The sequence below is a fragment of the Dasypus novemcinctus genome, chromosome 1 (genome assembly GCF_030445035.2).
Source record: "Dasypus novemcinctus isolate mDasNov1 chromosome 1, mDasNov1.1.hap2, whole genome shotgun sequence".
Classification (NCBI taxonomy): Eukaryota; Metazoa; Chordata; class Mammalia; order Cingulata; family Dasypodidae; genus Dasypus; species Dasypus novemcinctus.
In genome coordinates, this window is record NC_080673.1 from 113,565,540 (window position 1) to 113,589,732 (window position 24,193).

Here is a 24,193-nt window from a genome sequence, read left to right on the forward strand (position 1 = left end):
AAATCATATGACAACATAGATGAACCTGGAGGACATTATGTTGAGTGAAGCAAGCCAGGCACAAAAAGACAAATATTGTATGATTTTGCTATTATGAACTAAATATACTGAGTAAACTCATGGAGTTAATAGCTAGAATATAAGTTACCAGAGAATAGAATGTGGTTAGAGAATGGAAAGCTGAGGTTTAATCTGTGTAGAATTGGTAAAAAGTTGTTTGTAGTTAGGAAATGGATACAGTGAAAACATATCATGGGATTTTCACTTAATAGTACTAACAAATGGGTGTGATAGGTGTTTTATTTTGCTTCTTTTCTTTTTTGGAGTAAAAAATGTTCTACCATTGATTGAAGTTATAAATGTACAACTCTGTGATTATACAAAATGCCATTGATCGTACACTTTAGATAAATTTTATGGTTTATGAACAAAAAATGATAGCGTGGGTTTGGCGGAAAGCACACCAAATGTAAGATATGGACTGTGGTTAGTAGAAATACTTTGATGATGCTCTTTCATAATTTGTAAAAAATGTTTCACAACAATGCAAGGTATTGGGGATGGGATGATGTATGGGGGCCCTGTATGATGTTATGCATGTTTTATTTGTAAATTTAAAACTTTTACTATACACTTATTGTTTATGTATGACAATGTATGAATGATATACTTCAAGTTTTTTAATTAAAAAAAACAGAAAAGAGGCTCTACTTACAATGGATCTACACCTGCAGGAATGGATTAGATTAAGAACATGTTTCTAGGATACATACAGCTGTAAACCACCAAATGATATAAATTTAATTCTGAATATGCTCCAGAACTTTTACCCATCAGCCAAATACAGTCTAAAAACAATAAATGTATTTTATCCTTGTGAGTGTCTCATGCAATCCCATGGAAAGCAGAAGTCCTTGAAAGCAGGACCATATTTCAATCTCTTTAGATTATGTGAAAGCACCTCACTTTCAAATATTTTAAAAGTTCTTTTTTTTCCTTTTTTTTCAAATGCAGTACATATTCATACTATACTCTAAAATGTACCTAATGTTATAACATCTCACAAATGCAGACCAGACCCAGAACAAATAGCATTACCATGAAATACGTCTGTAGATTCTCATTATATGGGTTAGCAAAGTCATATATAATATCCTTAACTAAAATGCAAGGTTCCCCGAGCTTTGGTACTATGACTTCCTTTCTCTTAATGTGATCCATAATGGTTTCTACACACTTACATTAATTTTTAATCAGTCTCTTATACTGTTGATTCAATTTCCCCACCATTGCTATAATGGCCTTTCTTATCATATTCATTCATTTAAAATATGTATGCAGAAGCCATATCTTATTTTTCAAAAGAACCCTGTTTAAAGCCAAAAGCAAAATAATAGTCACTTAGATGTTAGGCCACAGTGGATTACCATGTGTTTGATCAATTTTGCTAGCAGGGAAATCCTTAAACTCTTAGTTGAAAAATCTCCGTTAAAATCCTCCATTAGGATAAAAAAAAGCAGAATTATTCATGGCATATTTTGAATATTCTTTAAAATCAAATTTCATTCATAGGCACAATATTTATTACAAATAACTGAACCAGAACAAAACTAGAATGTATTCTTATTTTTATATAGGATCACTTATAATGATAATTTACTTAAAATAGCTATTTTTTAAATAAAATTTTATCGAAGTATATTATTTATACCTGAACATACATAAACAATAAGTGTTTGTTAAAAGCTGTGAATTTACAAAACAAACATGCATATCATTATACAAGGCTCCCATACATCTCTCTGCCAACATCACAATAATGCTGCATTATTGTGAAACATTTGATACAAACTATGAAAGAGTACTGTCAACATATTACTACTAACTACAGCCCATATATTACATTTGGAGTATTTTTCCCCCAACCTACCCAATTATTAACACTCTATATTAGTATTATATATTTGTCATTGTTCATGAGAGAATGTTCTCATATTTGTCCTGTTAACCATAGTACATCATCTACCTCTGGATTTCCTATGTTATACAGTCCATGCTTTGTACAATCCAAAGTGTGTACTCAGTGGTTCTCATTTTCATCACAGAGTCGTGTTATCACCTCAGTCAATTTTAAAATATTTCCATTACTCCAAGGGAAAAATCCTATACTACCTTTTACCCCCTATTGTTGTTCCTTAGTACTGAAATAATATCTTCTTACCATAGCTGCAATATATTACAATATACTGTTAACTATCATCCTTAAGTTGCATTAAATACCTCTGTCACATATACTTATTCTTAGAAGTATGATATTTAGTCAGATCTCCATTTACTCATCATATGAAACCAAAATAAAAATGGAAGTAGACATTAAAGTAAGTTTATATTTTAGGGTGCTATTGTAGCTACCTAGTTAGGAATTTCTAAAAAATTGTCTTAATAGTAAGAGTACATATAAATTCACCTTGATTCAAAAGGAAAATGCATATCTTTTCTTCACTGGAATCAGTTGTTTATTTTCCAGAATTTTCATGCTTCTTGTTGTTATTAAAAAAACTAATTTTTAGAATACCTTTTAGTTCACATTTTGCTCCAATAAATCCAGGACAGCACTTCCACTCCAGTGAGGTAACAATTTTATGTTGCATCCTATAGACAGGACTTGATATCTTCTGTGCTCTGGAGTGCAGAGATTGGGAAAATTGATTACTTGTCTTACATTAAATTATCAGTTGGGATAATAAATGTAAAGTGTTTGGAATCATACCTGAAATATAATAAAAAATTCAGTGTTAGCTGTTATTATTATTATACTCATCATCAATATTATTGTGAAACCTAGATTTCTTTAAATACATACCGAAAAAGCATTTATGGTTATACAAGTTGGTATTCTAAATTAACACCTGTCATTACATTTTCTAAAGATACTATAGCTTTTTCCTTGATAATGTTTTTTTGCTAAACCAATGCTAAAACTCATTTCAATTCCAATTTTGAAATAGTTATAATGGAGCTAATTTATTTTTATTTCAATTCCTATTATTTTCTATATCACTATGGTCAAAAGTATCCTCCTTTTCCCTTCAGGTTAATAGCAAACAACTTGAAGCAAATTGGTTATAAGTGTTCTAATTAAAATAACAACAACTGTCATTTTAATCCTTCACCTTCTCATCTTCAAAGTTAAAAATAAATACTATTTACTATTTCTGTCATAAAGTATCTCTCACTGAGACAAGGGGTTCTAACATGAGAAGATATTATTTCTAAGAAATTACACTCTTGACCGTATTATTCTTACCACCATGACTTCAGTATTAGATAATATTTTAACAAATGGGTCTATGAAATGGGTATACATCTTGCTTAATTCTCATATTGATCAGGAATTTAGTAGTATTATTTTGATTGCTGATGAGGAACCTGAGGAACAAAGACATGGAATAGTTTGCTCCAAATCCCATATCTAAAAGTTGGAGGGCTAGGAATTTATTTAGGTTGTATTGTCCCATAGCATCCCAAGTCATTATCCTATAGCTGATAACATATAACTATGTAGGTACAAGAGTAATTACTTACATTGTTAAATTCCAAACATGTGGAGGAAATGTATTATAACACAGTGGGCATTAGGGAACTTGAGTTTTCTTTCCTGGTATAACATGACAGGCAACTCAATATTTCTGGGCTCATTCCTCAGTTGTAAAATGAACTATGATACCTTTATCACTAAAACTAATGTAATCATTTGCCTATGTTTATTTCAATAAATCATATTCATTGACTTTCTGCAGCAAATTATCATCTGCAATCCAATGGCTAAACTAAATAAGATGTAGGGCACTTTTAAAAGGGACTTTTTGGGTTTGTGGGGCTGAACTCAAGCAGGTAGTAGCATGGTTGTTGGAATCATTGTTCCTGAATTTCTCATGTATGTTGCTTAGACACAGTAAAAGGAAAAGTGACAAATATTGCATAATTACTGAAAAAGTGGATAAACAGAGACCCAGGCTAAGGTGGAAAGAGAGAAGAGTTGAGAAAATAGTAAATATTTCTGGTTTGTTTAAAGTGGAGAGAGAGAGAGAGAGAGAGAGCAAGAGCTCAGCTTGAACCCAGGAAAGCAGTACCATAGAGGTTACTGCAATAACATTTTCATTACTGAAGAATTAACAATGCATTTTTGTATCTCATGTAGACAAGGAAATTGTCAGAACTCGAGCTCAGTGCTCTAAAATCCTTAAGATGTGCTTAGCTCCCTGGATCATGAACCTTAGCTATTCCCAAAGAACTAAGAAATATGTTGATTTTATGTCCCTTTACCGTGCAGACTCATTGCCAGAGTCATTTGCATGACAATTGCATAACATTAACCATCAGAGCCTAAAGAACAATTTTAGTTTTTACTGCAGGCTCTTGTGGAATAACCCATTTGAGTTTCTCAGACTGTATGAATTCAGAGAATTCAGCAATTTTTCCCACATTTTAGGACAATTACATAAATTTTTAAAAATGAAAAACAAATAATATAGGTCATCAAAATAGTCACAAAAAGAGAGATATCTACATATACCAATGTAATTAATGACTATCCATGAACTTTAGAATAGCAAGCCATGGATTCCTCCCTGACCTTGTATGAAAAGGAAATTACCAATAAATCTTCAAAACTGTGTATGAATTGAATAAGGAATTAAAGGCAGGATTATTGATCAGGTCATACAACAAAAATTATAGTAATAGTAAATATAGGGAGAAAAAATTATTGAGTTAACATTTGTTGAAGACACAATATACCACACATTAGGCTAACTACATTGGTGCATTATCTCATATGATTCTAAAACAACTCTATTACGCAAGTATATTTACTATCTGCATTTAAACTTTCTCAAGGTCATACATCTAAGCCTGAAAGTTATGACCCCTCCTAACCCTACCAGAGAGACTAATTTCTTCTACATATGCCCAGTTATATATGGTCATGGGGCAAATCATGGTTATTTTCAAAAAACTGTACATACCTCTGAGGACAGGATCCACTGGACCAGCCACAGGGTCCTCTCTCACCTGGAACATAAGTGACATGGTTGTCCCGTATCACTGTGGGAGATAACCTGGTATGTACATAAGCACACCAATTCCTAAGAAAGAGATGATTTTTGTTAGGAAAAAAAATCATTGTTAAAAAGAATCCTTCACACCACAATTATTTTCAAACACCTTTATCTGCTTTTGACAGTATTATAGATCAGATACCTTGAAAGTTTGATTACCTAGCTGTAAAAGTTTCAGATACAAGAGAAAACATACTCATAAACACATTTCTGTAATCATGGGAATTAAGGGAATTCAATGAGATTGAAATAAAGAAAAAATAAATAAGAGCTAAAATCAGAACCTATAGTGTTTAACTGTAAGCTATGCCAAACAACTCAAATGCCCATCAATTGAAGAATGGATAGCAAAATGCGGCATATCCATTCAATGGAATATTACTAAGCTATAAAAGGGAGTGAAGTACTGATGAATGTTAGATTAATGAACCCTGGAAACATAAAGCTAGCCAAAAAGGCCAGGCACAAAAAAAGTCATATATTGTAGGATTTCATTTATATTCATTTGCCAAATACTCAAATTCATAGAAGGTGAAAGTCAATTTGTCAGTTTCTGAGACTGGGGCTGGGGAATATGGGTGATGTGAAATAACTGCAGGATTTCTTTTGTGGATGATGAAAATGTTTTGGAACTAGATAGTGGTAATTGTCAGCCAGGATAGACACTTTTGTCACCCTACTCCAATATAATATACTCCAGTGCAGGTGTTTTCACTCACATAGGAAGTGACAGAGCAAGGTCACCTTCACTGGTAGGTGGACACCCCACAGCCATGGGTCTCACTCCATGGCTGATGCAGGAAGTTCCAACCACAGCACCTCTCCCTTGCATTTGTGTGCCATGATGGAGGAACCCTACTCCCTCCCCATCAGAGAAAGATATACTGCTGGGGTGTGAACTGGATTTCATAAAACATGCCTACCAGAATCAGACTGTCTCCAGCAAATATTTGCATATACTTAGGACAATAGGGGAAGGAATGTTCTGGTAGTCCCCTAATCTAATCTAATCTAATCTAATCTAATCTAGTTCTTAAACTTTTTTGTTCCATGGACCCCTTTTCCAGTCAGGTAAAAGCCACAGACCCCTGACAAAGTCCACACTATACTATGTATAATAAATAAATCACACCCACACCAAGAATAATGGTTTTTTAAAAAATTTCAGTTCATGAACCCCTTGTTAAGAACCTCTGTACTAGGGGATTTTCTTTTATCCTACCAGGCCAACAGCCCTGGTCCTGAGCACAAGATGCATTTATGGGTCCCAGGGAAAGGCAGCAGGCTCCCCTACCACACTTACGGCTGCAAAACTTTGAATATATTAAAAATCACTGAACTTTGCCCTTTGAAAGGGTGAATTTTATGGTATATGAATTATATTTCAAAAATATTAGTTATAAAAACAGAGGAGAAAGGACATTGTCTTAGTTAGCCACAGAGCTGCCATGCGAAGTACGAGAAATGGGTTGGCTTTTATAAAAGGGATTTATTTGGGATAAAAGCTTATAGTTCTGACACCGTGAAATGTCCAAATCAAAGTACTGTCAGAGATGCTTTCTCACCCAAGTCAGCTACTGGTAATCCTGGTGTCCTGCCATGTGGGGATCAGGACAGATCTCCTCTGGGCTGTGGGCTCAGCCTCTTAGGGGTATTTGTCTCTCCAGCCCTTCTCTTTCAGTCTCTCAGGGCTTCTATGCCTTTCTGCAGTTGTAAGCGAACCTAGAGTCCTTTCTCTCACAAGGCAGGATCAAACACGGTGGAACTCCCTTTCTCCTATGTCTCTCTGAGCCCTTGACTACTTATAGGGGCACTACTTGCCCTTTTAATGACATCCGGCCTAATAATATGATTCCATTTCAACTCTGCAGTTCTACTCAAACGAGGCCTACCCACAAACTTCTCAGCAAGAAGACCCAGCAAGAAGGCTGAGACTCAACCTGAGTCATGCCTCATTGACATAGTCCCATCAAAAGGGGCTCAAACCCAGAGGAATGGATTAGTTAAAAAACATAACCTTTCTCTTTTGGGGATTCATAAAAGAATTTCAAACTGTCACATATTAGAATGGTAATAAAAACCACTGGCCCCTGATCAGGAAAACATGCAAGCCCAAAGACAATGAAACAATATATTTATATTCTGAAAGTAATAAATGCCAATGTAGACTTTTTATATCCAGCAAATATATTCCTCCAAATGAAAGAAAAATAAAGGTATGTCACATAGAAAAAGCTGAGAAATTGATCACCAAAAGTCTTGAACTATAAGACTGTTAAACAAACGTTCTACAGCCTGAAGGAAATTGCTATCAAATAGAAACTTGGATGTTCACAAAGGAATGGAAGGTATCAAAAAAATATTTAGGTGGGCAAATATTTTAAAATTAGCAATGTTTTGAAGGATTTAGTATCCATGCAAAACACTTTACAGTAATAGCACAAATGATGGGAGGGAAGTAAATGGAATTTACTTTACAGTATATTAAATATCTTACACATGAAGTGGCATAATAATAATTCAATGAAGACAGTAAAAATAAGCATGCATATAGTAATCACTAGAACAATATAAAAAAGGTAAAGATAAATGTACAGTACAAGGGATAAAATGAGATTGTAAAAAGTACTTGATTAATCTTTTTTAAAAAGCAGGAAAGTATGATTAAATGACCAAAAATAGATGGGAGAAAATAAACAAATAGCAAGATTGTAGATATAACATTAATAAAATCAATTATTGCACTAAATGCAAAGAAAGTAAATCACACCCCTAAAAAAGCAGAGATTTTCATTCTGGAATTTTCTTCCTTTTTAGGCCCAATTACAAGCTGTTTATGATAGATGCAATTTATATATAAAGACAGAGATACATTTTAAATGATGGAAAATATATACAATTTAAACTTGAATTATAAGAAACAGAATAGTTGAATTAATATCAGACAAGAAAACCTCAAGACAATGAATATTATCAGAGGAAAACAGATAAGTTTCATAATGATAAAAGGACAATAATTCAGCAGGAAAGCATAACAATCCTAAATAAGCATTCATCCAATAAAGAGTTTCAAAACGCTTATTGTCAACTCAGAACACTGCCTGGTTCATAATTAAGGCCATCTAAATGTTTGTTATTTTTGTTGTCTGTCTCCCCCGACTAGAATATAAGAGCTATAAGGATATAGATTTTATCTATTTTATTTACTGTTGAATTCCAGGAATAGTGGCTGTCATATAGTAGACACTCAGAAAATATGGTTTAAATAAAAGCATGAATAAACATACAACAAATAACAGCATTGTAGATCACTGCGGATAGGATGGAAAATTTAACAAAATGTAATGGGACACTTGTTCAACCCTATGGGAGAGAAATGAAACCACAGCAATACCTCATGACATTTACAAGACCAATTCCTAGTGGATTAAATATTTAAATGTGAAAGGCAACATTTTGAAACATCTAAAGAAAATATAGGAGAATATTTTTATGTTCTTGTGGAAAGAGAACCACTAAAATAGCTGACCAAAAAAGCCAAGATTTAAGTTTGAATATTTTAAATTTAAGAATCATTTTAAATCTAAAGACATGAGAAGTAATTTACAAAGAGAAGCCATGGTCTAGGAGAAGATATCTGGCACACATGAATAAAAGATCAGCATCCACACTATATAACAAATTCCTACCAATAAGTAAAATAAACACAAGAAAGAAATAGGGCAGTAGACAAGCATTTTACACTAGATGAAATATCAATGGCCATTACATACATAAAAAGAAACTCAATCTCATTAGTATCAAGAAAATGAAAATTAAGATCACATTGGGTGAAGTGGATGTGACTCAAACTGGCACCTCCTAAAGATGAGCAGACACACCCACCTCAATGAGCTAGATGCTGCACCCACCATGGCAGCTACCAAAACAAGCAGATGCCTAAACAAGGAGATACCTCAAGCCAGCAGATGCCACAGTCACAACGGATGTTACTTAGACCATTGGGCACTTGCCTCCCATGTGGGAGGTCCTGGGTTTGGTTCCCAGTGCCTCCTAAAGGAGGTGAGCAAACAATGAGCAGACAGACAAGAGAACCATCTGGGGTAAGGGGGGATAGAAAATGTAAATAAATTTTTTTTTGCAAAAAAGATCACTTTGGGATATTATATGTATATTTTTAAGATATATTTATTTATTTCTCTCCCATCCCTCCATTGTCTGCTCTCTGTGTCCATTCCCTGTATGCTCTAATGTGTCTGCTTGTATTCTCATTAGGCAGCTCTGGGAACTGACCCTGGGACCTTCTGGAGTAGGAGAGAGGCAATTATTCCCTTGCACCACCTCAGCTCCCTTATCTGCTGTGTCTCTTGTCTCTCCTCTGTGTCTCTTTTTGTTGCATCATCTTGCTGCATCAGCTCTCGATGTGGGCTAGCACTCCTGTGTAGGGCAGCACTCTGTGTAGGCCAACTTGCCTTCACCAGGAGGCCCTGGGTATCAAACCCTGGACCTCCTATATGGTAGATAGGAGTGCATTTGCTTGAGCCACATCTGCTTCCCTGGGATACTATTTTATACCTTAAAATTAACAAAAATTAAGAATTTGAAAATCCCAAGTGTTCAGAAGATATAGAGAATTGGACTTTCTTATACATTGCTGTTACAAATGTGCATGGTGCATCCACTTTGAAAAACAACTTGGCAATGTTATGTAAAATTGAACATGAATACACTCTCTGACTCAGCAGTTACACTTCTAGGTATATTCACTTAAGAGAAACTATTGCAAATGTACACCAGGAATCAGATGCCTGAATATTTAAAGCAGCATGAGTCATTATCTCCAAAACGTGAAAATAATGTCCATCCACTATAGAATAACAAATATGACATATTTACACAATGTTTATTATTCATCAGTAAAAAAGAAGGAACTGTTACATTATCCAATAAAACAAATTTAAGCTAAACTTGCATGATAAAAACAAGTCACATAAATATAAAGAAATGCCTTTTCATATAAAACTAAGAAATAGAAGTGAATGATATATTGCTCAGGGGCACATGCATATATGGTAAAGCTATATTTTAAGAATGCATCTATTTTGTATGCATCAAATATAGCACAATTTAAAATATTATAATAAAAATAAAACAAAAATTTTAAATTCCTGTCTTATAGACTCAGCTGACATACTGTTCTGATTCCTCTTTAATGTCAGAACATAATATATTAAAACTTTTCTCAAATGCAAGAATTTCTTTAAAAATTTATTAGATCCATCCACTTATGCATACTCTTCAACAACAGGATAGTAGAAGAATATGAATTCAGAGTTCAAATGAACCTGAGAACTCTAATAGCAACAAAGTCATTTTCCACAAAAATGTCATTATCAGACAAAAATAGCATTTATTAAAGTGCCTATTTTTGGATGGCATTCTGGCAGAAGCATCCAAAATGAGTTATACCTCGAGGAATTTTAAATTGAACATATACAGTAATGCTACAAATGGATTGTAGAGAGTAGGGAGAAAATTGAATATTAACTATTAAATAAGTGCAGACATACAAGATTATTTTCAATTCTATAAGAAAATGAATTATCAAACATAAATCATATGAGAAAATTAATTATCTAACATAAACAGGTGAAACCTAGTTTCTATAGGAAGAAGCCTGGAAAATGTTTTTACTGGTGCTTATAATTTATGACATAACTTACTGCTTTATTTTTCAAAGGCAGACAGTGAAATGTATAGATAGACCCTGTTTGGGAAAAGTACAAACACCCTCATTCCTAGTTAAGATACAGGGTATTTTATCATAAAATATTCCATGCTAAACTGTAGAAAGCCCGGCAGGTTGTTTGAATAATTGAATTAAATCACGACTTTCATTCCCTTGCATTTCTATTTTTATCATTTTTTCCTATTGAGAATATATTATGCAAAAATGGAGGCTTACCTGTTTAAGTTTGATTTGCATTCTTCTCTATTATATTTGACCAAGACTGTTTTTTTGTTTGGTTTTTTTTTTGGTGAGGATGGAAGAAGCAATTTGTAATATATAGTATTATATTAAAGGAAACATTTTATAACTGCTAAATCATATCACTATAAGTTAAAATCAGCATGAGACGCATGCTGCTTAATCACTAGAATATAATAAACATATTCTGCTTAAAAATAAAATAATGCAAAATCAACCTACCTGTTCAGGGCCAAAAGAGACACTTTTCTCTCCAGAAGAGAGACATTCAAGTTTATAAACATATGGTTTATTAGTTTAGGCTTCTTATGACCAAATATTCTACAAATAAGGTTATAGTCATTCATCTAACTAAGACAGATAAATTGAGCACTCTACAGCTTATTGTATAAGGTTTTTTTGAATGAGAACTTTAAAATTTTGGGTTCCATAAAGAGATTAAAACAAAACACAACAAGTTGCACATTCATTGTTAAAGCACGGTGATATGTGAGGTAAAAGTGATACGAAACAAAGAACTGGAAAAAGCAAAAATTAAAAATAAAGATTTGAACTGAAGAGGACCACAATAAAGAGATCTTTAAATAATTAAATAGATTCCTCATGCAAATCCACTGATTATTCTAATTCCTGGGAATTACTAACTCAAGAAAAGCACAAATTGTCACATGAATATTTGCTGAATGACTATGATAATGGAGTGTGGGGAAATAAAAGAAAAAATAACACAATCCCTACATACTCCGAGTTTTGAAATATATATATATTCTCTGTGAGACTATCTCACAAAGAGATCTTGTACAATACTCAGTAGTAAAACCATCTCCTAACTATAATATTAATACTTGAGTAGGCAAAGAAACAGATCAGCAGGTTGCTCATGGACCAACAATCTTTGATCTAGTGTAAATTGGAAGATCTAGTCACAGCAAAAGAGCTCCTGGAGTGACACATAATTAGGTTTATGCTCCCAATGAAATAAGCTCATTAAGGAATGTTAAAAATGTAAACACAATTTTAAAACCAAATTACAGAAAATGTAGATTTAAAAATAGAAAATTAAGTATGGCAAAATGGTGACAGACCATTTAAAGGCAAGTGCTGTGATCCCAGTCAAGTGTTTTGCTTAATCTAGAAATCCTTCCACTTATTGTGGTAGATAGAAAGGCTGTTACTTTGAAGTGCTTAGCTTTCCATGGGGTCATAACCCTCCACCCAGCAGACTGCATCTGGTATTCTCTTTAAGGGTAATAACTCTGTTGGTTTTGTGCAGCAACATGTATTGAAAAGTAGCACATATTGATTATTTGTATTTTTTCCAAGTTAATACGTAAAAGGTTTGTTCTAGGTAAAAGCAGACATCTTTGGTTATTTATTAACAAGTACCTTGCCCACAGACCAGACAAGACAGAAGATGGGAAAACTTGAAGTTTTGTGTAATTAATAAAAAATTCATGTACTATACCTTTGATTGAAACATTTTAGAAATGCAGTTCTTCAGGGAGCTATTGGGAACACTAAATTAAAAACAAAACAAATAAAAATACCTCCATATCTTGGTCATTTGCCATTGAAGTCCCCAAAGTATGGACTAATCACATCCATTCTTATCCTGAACTGAGAGTGGACTGAAGTAATACAGGATGATTTTAAATAATGACCATAGAGAATGTTTTCCTTAAGAAATAAAGATCAACAATCAAAGAATTGACATTGTTCAATTACACTCGTCCTTAAAAACTCAGATTAATAAAATGCTTAGCATTTAATTCCTAAAAGGCTAAATGTCTAGACTCATACTAATAACCAGTGGCTCCAAGGACACAATAGGATGAAAATACAAGGTCCTGCAGTTGTACACTAGAAGTCAAAGTAAACCAGCAAAATCCCCACCACAATTCAAGTGAGTGGTATGCTATTTTCTCTTGGAAGTTGGGGGATATTTTAAGTTTGGGGGAGACTTTACAGATTGAAGCGAGATTTGACTTTGTTTCCTGCCGTCTCCTCAATGAGATGAATCTGGGATTCAAAGGAGAACAAAGGAAAATAAAACAAGACACACATGGCTGTTTCTGCCAATTAACACTCTCCCTAAGAAAGAAGATTATCTGCTGACCCCTCTACCAACCTCCCACATTTTACTTAACACCCATCCATGCATACATGACTTGAGAAAGAATAAGATCTCAAATGATCAGTTCTTTACTTTCTATCTAAAGAGAACCACAAATTACAAAGTGACAGCAGTATATACACGTATTAATGGGTTCATAAGAACCTCAGGGAAAAGACTAAGTATCTAGCAGGATTTAGTTTAGAGAGAAAAATATTAAATATTCAGAGGAAAATAACTCATATTGTCATGACTTTATTTCATACAGAGCACTGTTTTCTTAACTATAATTGCTATTGTATGGAAGAACATCCCAACAAAACCTGTAGAACTATGTTTAACCATTGCTAACTGCAAAATGTGCATATTGTATGATAAACCCCTCAAGTCCATGGCATGGACTTAAATCCTCACTCAATTAAAAAATAAGAGGGATAAATATATCCTGAACATATCAAAGGTAGACATGTATTTTTAATGACAAGTGTCTTTTACTTTTGTAAATATGACTTGTTCCTTTCCAAACTCTGTAAAAGTCAATTTCTTCTCTTTGTTCTATAAATTTATAAAAGTTAGTTTGTTTTAAGAGAAAACTAAATTTTTAAAAGCAAAATCATATCCAAACAACCTAATTTTTGTTGGTGTCAATAATTAGGGAGGAAAATATTCAAATAAGACCTAATTTAGTTCAGTAGTTCAATTAATAAATAAGTGTTATATAAATTAGTACATAAGTGTTGTAAATTAGTAAAAAGACTACAGATTACTGGGAGAACATCATTAAAATGCCATGGAAATTGGAAATCAATAGGTAATACTTTTGCCTCATACTTGCCAAAACCAGAGGGAGCTCTCAAAAAAAGGGGGGAAAATAAATGCAAGAAAGAATGAAGAGTTAGAAGGGACAGAAAAAAGCAGGAAAGGGGAAGAGAAGGAAAGGGAACAAGGGAAAAGAAAGAGTTTCTCTCAAAGTCTTAGTCATTTCTCAAAGACTAAGAGTTAGTGACTTAGTCACTTTCTCTCAAAGTCTTAGCCCAATTTTTTTCCTGCACTGTAAATCACACTTAAAAGGTAATTTCTATTGATAAATGACTGCCTAATAGACAAGACTGTCATTCTCTTTCCTTACTTCACACATGGGGCAAATGAAGAAGGTAGTACATTTGTGTCTGGAGCTTTTAAAAATTTTCTATTTCCAAATTACAGGGAGAAAATACCTACATAAGCAAGGCAAAATGATAAGGTAAAATTTTCCTTGAACGGAGAGGTCTGTAGCACAGTTGTTGACTATAGATGCTGGGGCTAGACTGTCTGCAATTAGAACTTGACTCAAGAAGTTATTAGCCATCACTTTGTCAGTTAAGTATGGCTGCCTTATCTAAACAATAAGAATGATAGTATTACCTATCCCAAAGGACTGTTGTGCAAAAAAACCAGTTAATATATTTAAAACACATAGCAGTATACGACTTTGTGCTGTTGCTGTTGCCACCACTGCTACTGCTGCTGCTGATTAAATGGTTTGGAGACTTAAGTGGGATTTTTTATGAAAGGATGTATATATTTGGTTTGTGTTCGTAAAGATACAGCTCCTTTTTCTCTTCTTTAACGATCCGATAAATTTATCTTACCCATAATTGCCTATATGTTTCAGGGCAATATAATTTCCAGAAAATCAATACAGAAGATTATCATCATTGTTTAGAATTCAGACGATGAAGCTTAGCTGAAATATATTCAAAATATCTCTATAGTCTTAAGAAGTTCTGAATATAAATACTTCCAAAGTGTTATAGAACCTTTATTTATTAGAATCTTTGGTTTTTTCCAATCAAACTAAAAAGGGAAGGCCCTTATCAAATTATTAATTTGAGAAACTAGAATTTTCATGTAGTCTACCAGTCATAAATGAGAAAGTAATTCAAGGGACTAGAAATGGGAAGCAAGCAATCAGATTTAGTATAAAGGCCCCTGATACGTCAATCACATTTAATAAAGCACTAGACTTACTTTATTTGCTTTGCTAATAGTCCAAAAGACAAGTTCATCTCAATACCAACCTCCTTAAGAAAATGACTAGTTTATTTTCAAACAAACAAACACTTTATTTTACTGCAGGCCCTTTATATATATCTTTTTCTGTTTCAAAATTCTATGTATATTTAAACTTGGATAGAAGTAGTAGTTTTATAAAAGAATTGTATAAGTAAATTAATATATGAAACAAATTTTTGAAGGGCAATCAAGTAAAAAGCTCAAATCAGATCTACAATCTGATACTTGGATTTTCTGGTTATTTTAGGTTTAAGAATAAATCCTGTTTTACATACCAACTTTTGCAATTAAAGTCTTTTATTAGGCACCACTAATTTTATTTCCTTAGAGGGCACAGTATCTTGAGGTAACTGAATTTTCCATGATAGACAGTGCTTTAGAGTTCCCAAATATTGCACATATTTGATCATAAAATAAAGCTTTAGGAAAATGAGCCGAATGTTACCACCACTTCAGATGTAAACGAGCTTATTTTCTGCATCAAATCTATTTTCCAATGTTTGAAGACAAATAATTTCATTTTTAAGCACATTTGTTTAAATATTCATAACATTTATCTTTAGCAAGCATTCTTAAAGTCAGTATTTTATATTGACTTTATTTACTTATTTATTTACTTTTGTAAATTTGTTTTAGTTCACCTAGTTTTATTTTTAATTTTTCCCTAAGAGTATAACTTCAGCATATTCAGGGAAATTGTAAACTATATATTCCAGCAGGTGTCAGGCTTTTCAAGTGTGCAGACCAGAAAGTCTCCAGAAGGGCAGGCTAGCAGATGGTGTGATGCCTAGTTGTATGGTTAATTCACTTATTCTTGTAAACCGACTTCTTAAGAATTTCCCTTAAATAGTATATTTTAATTTTTTTTTTCATAAAGTCAAAATGTGGGGAAATACAAAAATCTCTCATTTGCTTAGCTGGACTATATAAGAAGTTGTTAAATTCTAGCATGTGTAATACAATATATATGTTTACAAATTCTGTAGTAATTGAATAGGTATAAATAGCAAAGGGTTGAAATAAAGAAAATTAATGAGAAAAAAACTGAGACATAGAATATACTTTAGTATTTATTTTCGAGGGCAGTAATTTAGTAGATGCATTAATTTCCTGAGGAAATAAAAAATATATACTCTTTAATACAATGGTTTGCTTCTCTTTACAATTTTATAGCACAAAAGAATAACCCCCTTTGAATGCTATAAGGCATAAAATAACTTTGCAAACAACACATGAATTCTACTGATCAGTTTTTTCACATCTAAAATCTACTTGTTAGTCACAAAATGAACAGAAAAATTCATGTTAAGATAGACGGCAGAATTAATGTAATGATTAGTTTTCATAATTTTACAGCATTAACTTTTAAATGAAGTATCATTTTTATATACAAGTGGTCTAATAAAAGATGTGTAGAACTTATTCTACACATTAATATTAGAAGTCATAATTCACTTAATTACTTCTTTGTACATAAAATGGGTTATGTAGCTTAAAGAAAAGGAATGTAAATGAAATTCAAAAAAGAATTAAGTCATTAAGCTCACAAAGACAATACCATCTTGTCTTTCCTGCCTATTCTTTTACCTTCCTTCTGGCCCTTATCATTAACATTTAACATAGTTACTGCCCCTCTGTATCTAAAATGAAATCGAAAAACAAAAAGTGGGAAACTCTGTGGAATAGCCCTGGTTTCTGGACCATCTCACTCCTCCCTTTCATAAAAAAAATTTCATATTAGAGTTGCCTATACCTCCTTTCTTCTTTTTCTCACCATCCTTCATGCCTCAAAACCTCCAGTTCAGAACATAGAACTTACTTAATTAACTATGTATCATCAACATGCCACTAAAATTGCAGATATTTTTCAGTCCTTATTTTATTGCCCTTTTCAGCAGTGTTCAACAATGTCAATCACTCATCTCTTCTTGAATTATTTCCTTCTTTTGCTCTATTGACACCACATGTATCTAGTTTCCTTCCTGTCTTCTCAGTCTCTTCTGAGATCATCCTCTGTTTTAGGCCATTAGATATTAGCATTTCTCAGATAAAAACTCTAGTTCCACTTTTCTTTCACTGTAAAATATTATCCGCACCCTTGATCTATACACCAATGCTTCCTAAATTTATATTTCTAGTCTTCATCTCCATTCTGAACTCCACTAGTCAGTCATTCCAGAAATATTTATTGAGCTTTTTAGATGTGCCTAGCCCTGTTTCAGTCCTTAAATAGAATAGTAAATAAGATAGGCAAGATTCCTGATGTCGTAGGCTGGATGTTACATTGTGGAAAGACATAAAATGCACAACTCTCTAACTAAATAGATCCAATAATTTCAAATACTATAAAGAAAAAATAAATGTGATAAATTAAGGAATGCTGGGCAAGGAGATGGAAAACTTTATATTGTGTGGTTAGAAGAGGTCTCTTTGAGATGGTTAGATTTAAAGATGAAGTTACATGAGAAAAGGAGTCTCCTGTTCTAAATGCCTAAGGAATTCCTTGGTGTACATATTAACTTGACCTATTCAGTGACCAGAAGGAAGGACCATGTGGCTGGTAAAAATGGAGTAGAGGGAGGATAGAGAATGATGAAAGAAGGATCATAAAGTAGGCAAGGATCACTTTAAGCAAGACCTTATAGGCCATGGTGAGGATTTACAATTTTATTTAAATGCAGTGGAAAGCTGTTGAGTGATTTTAAGCAAGCAAGAGAAATACCATATTTCAGATTTTAAGACACACATCCCTCTGAATCAAGAAAACATCTGAAATTAATGGCATCTTTCAGTAACTACAGGTCAGAAAGTAGGTATTATCATTGCCTTCGGAATACCTTAACCAGTATATTTCATTTATATTTTCCTTTTAGATATTTTCAAAAGTATATTATATGATTTTAAAATATCTATTCAAGTCTAAAAGAAAGAAAGAAATCTAAAAATTCTAAGTGACAAGAAAGCAGGATGTCATACTTTCATTGGCAGTAACTTTTCTTATCAGTACCCACAATCATGTGTCACTTACAATAGATGAAGTCTTTGATACAATGAAATGCATTAATCTGACTTAACATTTAAGACACTCAACCCATAAATGCATTAATCCTAATTTCTTCTTTTATCCTGCCTATTTCAAACTGCTTGGTCACTGACCAACTACTACTCTGCCAGTCAGGAAACCACAGCTCTGTTGCATCTGGGAGCTCCTGCAGTGCTAAGAAGAAAGTGCAAGAGAAAATATGCCAAAAAAAATCATGTAGAAAAGAGTCAGTAATATACGTAAGTATTCCTTTTACCAAGAATTATCATAAGATTACCAAGAACAGGAGGGGAATACAAAGATGAATTTATCCTGATCAACTGGGTTTTTTTTTTTTTCAAAAAAGAGAAATAAGAATATTTCTTAAGAAAGCATTCTTCTTTATACTCATATTTTGACTCTCCCAATTTTATATCATTTGATTAAATATTTATTGTGTACTTCCTATAAACCAATACTGAAAATATGTCCCATTACTCAAGGAGATCATAAGTTTTGTATAATTAATAATATAATACACTGTTATAAATGCAGTAAGTGATAGAATAATCCAAAGAGGGCTAGAGGAGCAGTTAGAACAGCCTAACTTAGTCTAAATGGCTTCCTGACTGTATTATTATTTAGGTGCAAAAGTTGAAATACTGAACTTCTCTGTAAGGAAATAAATAGTAGTATCTTCCTCAAGGGGGTTTGGTAATGTAAACCTCTTAGAATAGTCCTAGGAATAAATTCCATGTCAGTGTGTGATATTATATTTCCTACCATTATTTGTTAATAGGATGAAAATATAAAAACTTCTTTTGACCTTATCAAACCTTCTTTGCATCAGCACTATATCCATCAGAAAGGACCTAGCTCTCCCCTAATATCAAATATACTTCAAATGCTTTACTTTGCATGACTTAATGAATAAGGAGTTTGGGACTTAATGGAAATAATTACCAAAAGAAAACCTCAGAATCTGCTGAAACTGAACTTGTAGAATTTCTTGGTACTTTTCCATCCAAAGAATTTAAAATTTAGTATTTTTATTGGAAACTCCACGGAATCAAGATCTGTTCAGCAACCTATATCTTGAATAGCTTGTTTTCTCCTAAAACATATTGAATTCTTAGAAGTCAGATGGCCAGGCTTGTTAGTGTTTACTTTTCATATGACAGAGTCCTTGGAGACAGGAATTACTATTATGTTTTTAAATTCTATGTATCCTTAGAGTCTAGTACAATGAAAGAGACATAATAAACAATTTGTAAACAATCATTGAATAAGGAATGCTCCCAAGCTTTGAAAGTGAGGTCCTTGGAGAACTATAGCTAGCATTTATTTAACAACTAGTACTTATCCAGCTAGTATTTATCAATTACTACTTGTAATTATGAAACAGTACAGCACTTTCCATATGATCTGTGAAATTTAACTGGTAATTTAATTTGAATTGCCCCTTTGATCTTTGATTATATTTCCTTTTCTGTTAAAAAACCTCAGCATCCCTGAAATGTTCACAATAATTTCCTATTAGTTTCTACATTCTATGTAGTCAGTAAAATAAAAAAAATAAATTCCATTACAGACTCTAACAAATTATAATGAATAGATTTGATACATGTAAATCATTTAGAAAGGGCTCTCAAAAATGGCATTCATTATCATTGTTTGATAGACAATATTGTGTTGTTTCATAACGTAAGAAAGATTAATATAGGTCTGTTATTAAGTCTGTTATAGACAAAATCTATCCCAAGTTGAACATTTCATAATATGTAGCACTTGCTTTATGGTAAATTAAGACTGATTCAATTTCCAATAAGCAGGTTTTTAGTTAAAATCCAATTTACTTACCCATTTTTAAAATTCCTATAACCTCTCACCTACAGGTGTGAATGATAAAGCATATATAAATACAAATTGATAGGCTTGTATCCTTCCCAGTGTTTCTTTGTCTTTATATTAACAGCTTCAACATAATGCCTTTCAAATAACAGGTCTTAGTTACAGTTATTAACTTGAATTATGTTATATTGTTATTAAGTTGGTTAATTCAATTAAGCTCTCAAGGCATTGTTTGGTTCTTGAAATTTTTGGCTTTATCCATAATAAAGGTAATTGAAAATTTAGGTTTTATAACAATAAGCATCTAGTATTCCAAACATGCAAACAACCCTGTACATTAAATGAATAGAATATTTATGTGCATTTTTCAGTTTTTTTGTCTTTACCTAATTTGAAAGTCTTCTTTAATAATTCTTCTTTAAGCTTTAGTCTAGTATTTTACATCAACAATTAAAAATGAATTTGCTCTAACTTTAAATCAATATCATTTTGAAAAATAGGCTTTTCTGATGTACACATTCATGATAATGTAATTCAATATAGTATCAATGCTAGTAAAATATTAGTTGAGCAACTTTCCTATGAGAAGTATGATGCTAACCACATTTCATTAACTTGAATCCACATGCTAAGCCTGGAATTTGATATTTTTATATGCATTACCTCTATCATGCCTGTAATTTACATATGATGAAACTGAGGTTCAAGGAGGTCAAGTGGCTTGTTCAAATTCACAGATCCATAGTACTGGAGTCAAGACTGCCACCCAGGGCTGTTTGGTAAAATCTTTAATACCTGCATATTTCCACAACCCCAGGCTGTTTCCAATTTTTAAATCAGTTCATGTTCCAAATTTGTTGAGTTTTTTCCTTTCACTTTATAGGTGTATTTCTGTATACAACCAACATACTTTTGAGTTGAGTTAAATTAACAACAACTAAGGTACAACAACCACTATGGTACTACATTATTTGTTAGTGTCTATCACAAGTAAAAGTATCTTTATATATCAATATAAAAGTGACATTGTAGCAAAACTGTAGTTATTTTTGTATACTTATCTTTTCCCTGTTAAATATTGAAATGACAAAATTATAAATATGATTCAATTTCATCTTGAAAACAAGATTTCTGAGTAAGATAACCTAATCACTACTTTGCAATCTTATCCAGCTTATAGACAGAGAAAAAAGAAAGGTCTCTTACTTTCCTCTAGTTGTTTCAAAACTTGATTTTTGATAGTTGGTTCTTTGGCTTCTACTGCTGTCACCTCTGCTGAGATATGATTCCCGTGGCGATCGGCTTTCTATGCCACCAGCTGAATTTAGGGAGCTCGCTTGTTGATTTGATTTTCTGGCAAAGCTCTGAAGAAATTTCAGTGTGGAGTTGGAAAGGACCGCTGACTCTGCCCCAGAACTAAATTTGAGGCTAGATTTGGTCAGAAAAGCAAGAGTTTCTAACTTCATCATTCCATCTTCTGCTTTCTCTGTGAATAAGGGAGTTAGGTTTCTCATACCCTGAGCAGGAACACTTGTCTCTGAGGGAAGCAGTGTTGATTTTTGAAAACTTTCTTCAGAAGTTCTTGCCTCAGGAGTTGTGGCTATCTCAGCAGAGGTGTTTTGAGTGGTTGGGAGCATTTGGAGACTTGGTACTTTATTTTGAAGAACTGAAACAGAGGTAATAACCTTCTGGGAATTTTCATCCTGAGGTGTAGTCCAAGAATGCAAAGTGCTGTTAGCTCCAATGCCCCCACTCCGTAAACTGGAAAGCAGGACAAATAGACTTATTCCCTTCATCTCAGTAGTTTAGAACAAGAAAGCTCATGTGAAATTGGAGGACAAAGTCCTTCTCTCCCCTTCATCAGCTGCCTCCGCACTGATTCTGCTAGGACACACTTGTCTAGTTTGAGATGTGTAGAGGAAACAGGTTTCTGTGTTTTGTTAGTGGACTGAGGAAGTCGGGTTTCCTGTTTCTGTAGATTTTTTGTGACCTATGACCTCTGGTAGGATGGATCTGTGGAAGTGCTGAAGCTTCTCTGATGAAGCTAAGGTTAAATGGGAAAACACAGGCAGTCATTATCAGGAAAAGTTGTGAAAAAACATAAAGTACTTTCTGTCCTGTGTACGCTCATTTTCATGTATCACTGATTTTGAAGAGAAACTACGTGTTGATGATGGGAAGTATGAAATTTTGTTAGGATGGGCTGAATGAGAGAGTTTAACATTTTGTTCTACTAGTCAAAGAAATTGTGAAAACGTTTGTGATACTTATTTTCCACTGTGTCCCTTCCAGACAGTTACATTTTGTGCTAAGAGCATACACATATGCACATAAAAAAAACTTGTTTACAGTGTCTCTGCCCTTTCATTCATCATAGACTGAATTATGAAAAAAAAATGTGTATATACACAAAATTCTATTTTTATAAATATACTTCCACTATAGCATTATTGGAAGTTAATCTCAATGATTACAAGTAATATTAAAAAAGAAAGAAAATAGTTGAATTATAGTACTATATCCTGAACTCATTTTAAATATTCCTCTCACAACTTCTACCAGAGATGCCAACTATGGTATAAATAATCAGAATTTTAGTTCCTCTGTTGCCCCAGCCTTAACATATAGTAGTTAGGGGACATTAGTATTTTACCACTAAGGAATGAATGAAGATAAAGTGAAGTTACATGAAAATAAATTAAAATAGGACCATAAATAATTCTTTTGTATTGTTGTAGATAATAGAGAACTAAGTGAATCAAACACTTTCTTATAGTTGTTTATTATAGATGCTTCATCAGATTTATTATTTTGCTTCTCCAAGAAATCTCTGATCCTCAGTTTCAATTAACCTCCCTCATTTGTGAAATCCCATAGTGGACTCCATGGTCATATATATTTAAATTTAAAATTATAATTTAAATTATAACAGTGCATTCATTCATTCATGCACTCACTCATTCATTCAGTAATTACTCCAACCTTATTTACGTACTGATTACAAAGGAAAACAAGAATGTCCTTTCTTTATTTAATTAACCTTTTTATTTTTTAAAAGATTTATTTATTTATTTATTTATTTATTTATTTATTTCTCCCCTTGCCTCATTATTTTGTACTCACTGTCTGCTTTCTGTGTCCATTTGCTGTGTGTTCTTCTGTGTCTGCTTGTCTTCTCTTTAAGTGGCACTAGGAACTTATCCTGGGACCCTCCAGAGCAGGAGAGAGGCACTCAATCTCTGGTGCCACCTCAGCTCCCTGATCTGTCTCTTATTATCTCTCCCCTGTATCTCTTTTTGTCATGTAATCTTGCTGCACCAGCTCTCTGCATAGGCCAGCTGTCCACACAGGCCAGATTGCCTGCACCAGGAAGCTCCAGGAATTGAACCCTGGACTTTCCAAATGGTAGATGGGAGCCCAATCACTTGAGTCACATCTGCTTCCCAAGAATATTCTTAGCTCCCAATTTCTGTATTGCCTCTTAGTTGAAGGCCATACCCATGTGTAGTTAATATTTCTATCAGTTTCTGTGCAGGCACCATTTGCTTGCCAAATATTTAATCATGGAATATTTGCTTTCAGAATTGGAAAATTGAATATCTGGCCCCCTTTTGGTTATGTAATATTGTAGATATATGCTCTTATCCTTAATCTGGATACAAAACAATGGGATTTGACACAATGCCTAACTAAATTTGACCTGAACTACTAACTACTTGATCTTAATCTTTTTTTTTTCCCCATCAATCTTTGTCATTTGTTTCTATGAAACTATTGCTGACATATTAGGGAGTAGATCATATGGAATTATTTAAATCAAGACACATGTTAATGAGCAGCAACCCCAATTGACTTTGAAGTAGAGTACAAAACATCTGTTTATCTGATATACCACAGAACAATCTCACCAATCTTGCATTAGTAAAATAGCAAAAATATCCAGCATAGACAAACAGGCAGTAATACTTCCAGTCACCACCATGCTAGTTTACAAGAGACCCTGTTATCAAAAAGCTAAAGATTCTGTATCTCATTATCAATCC

The 24,193-nt window shown here is 33.1% G+C and overlaps 1 protein-coding gene across 1 annotated transcript in view; it reads right to left on the reverse strand.

The window, feature by feature from the left end:
* Positions 1 to 24,193, reverse strand: part of MMRN1 (multimerin 1) — a 100,172-nt gene that overhangs the window by 45,240 nt on the left and 30,739 nt on the right. Inside the window, exons 2-4 of the mRNA XM_004454379.5 lie at positions 21,357 to 22,194; positions 5,028 to 5,147; positions 2,576 to 2,682 (exon numbers count right to left, since the gene is read on the reverse strand). Coding sequence (XP_004454436.2) covers positions 2,576 to 2,682; positions 5,028 to 5,147; positions 21,357 to 21,946 — 817 coding nt within the window. The 5' untranslated portion in view covers positions 21,947 to 22,194. The remainder of the gene's footprint in view (positions 1 to 2,575; positions 2,683 to 5,027; positions 5,148 to 21,356; positions 22,195 to 24,193) is intronic.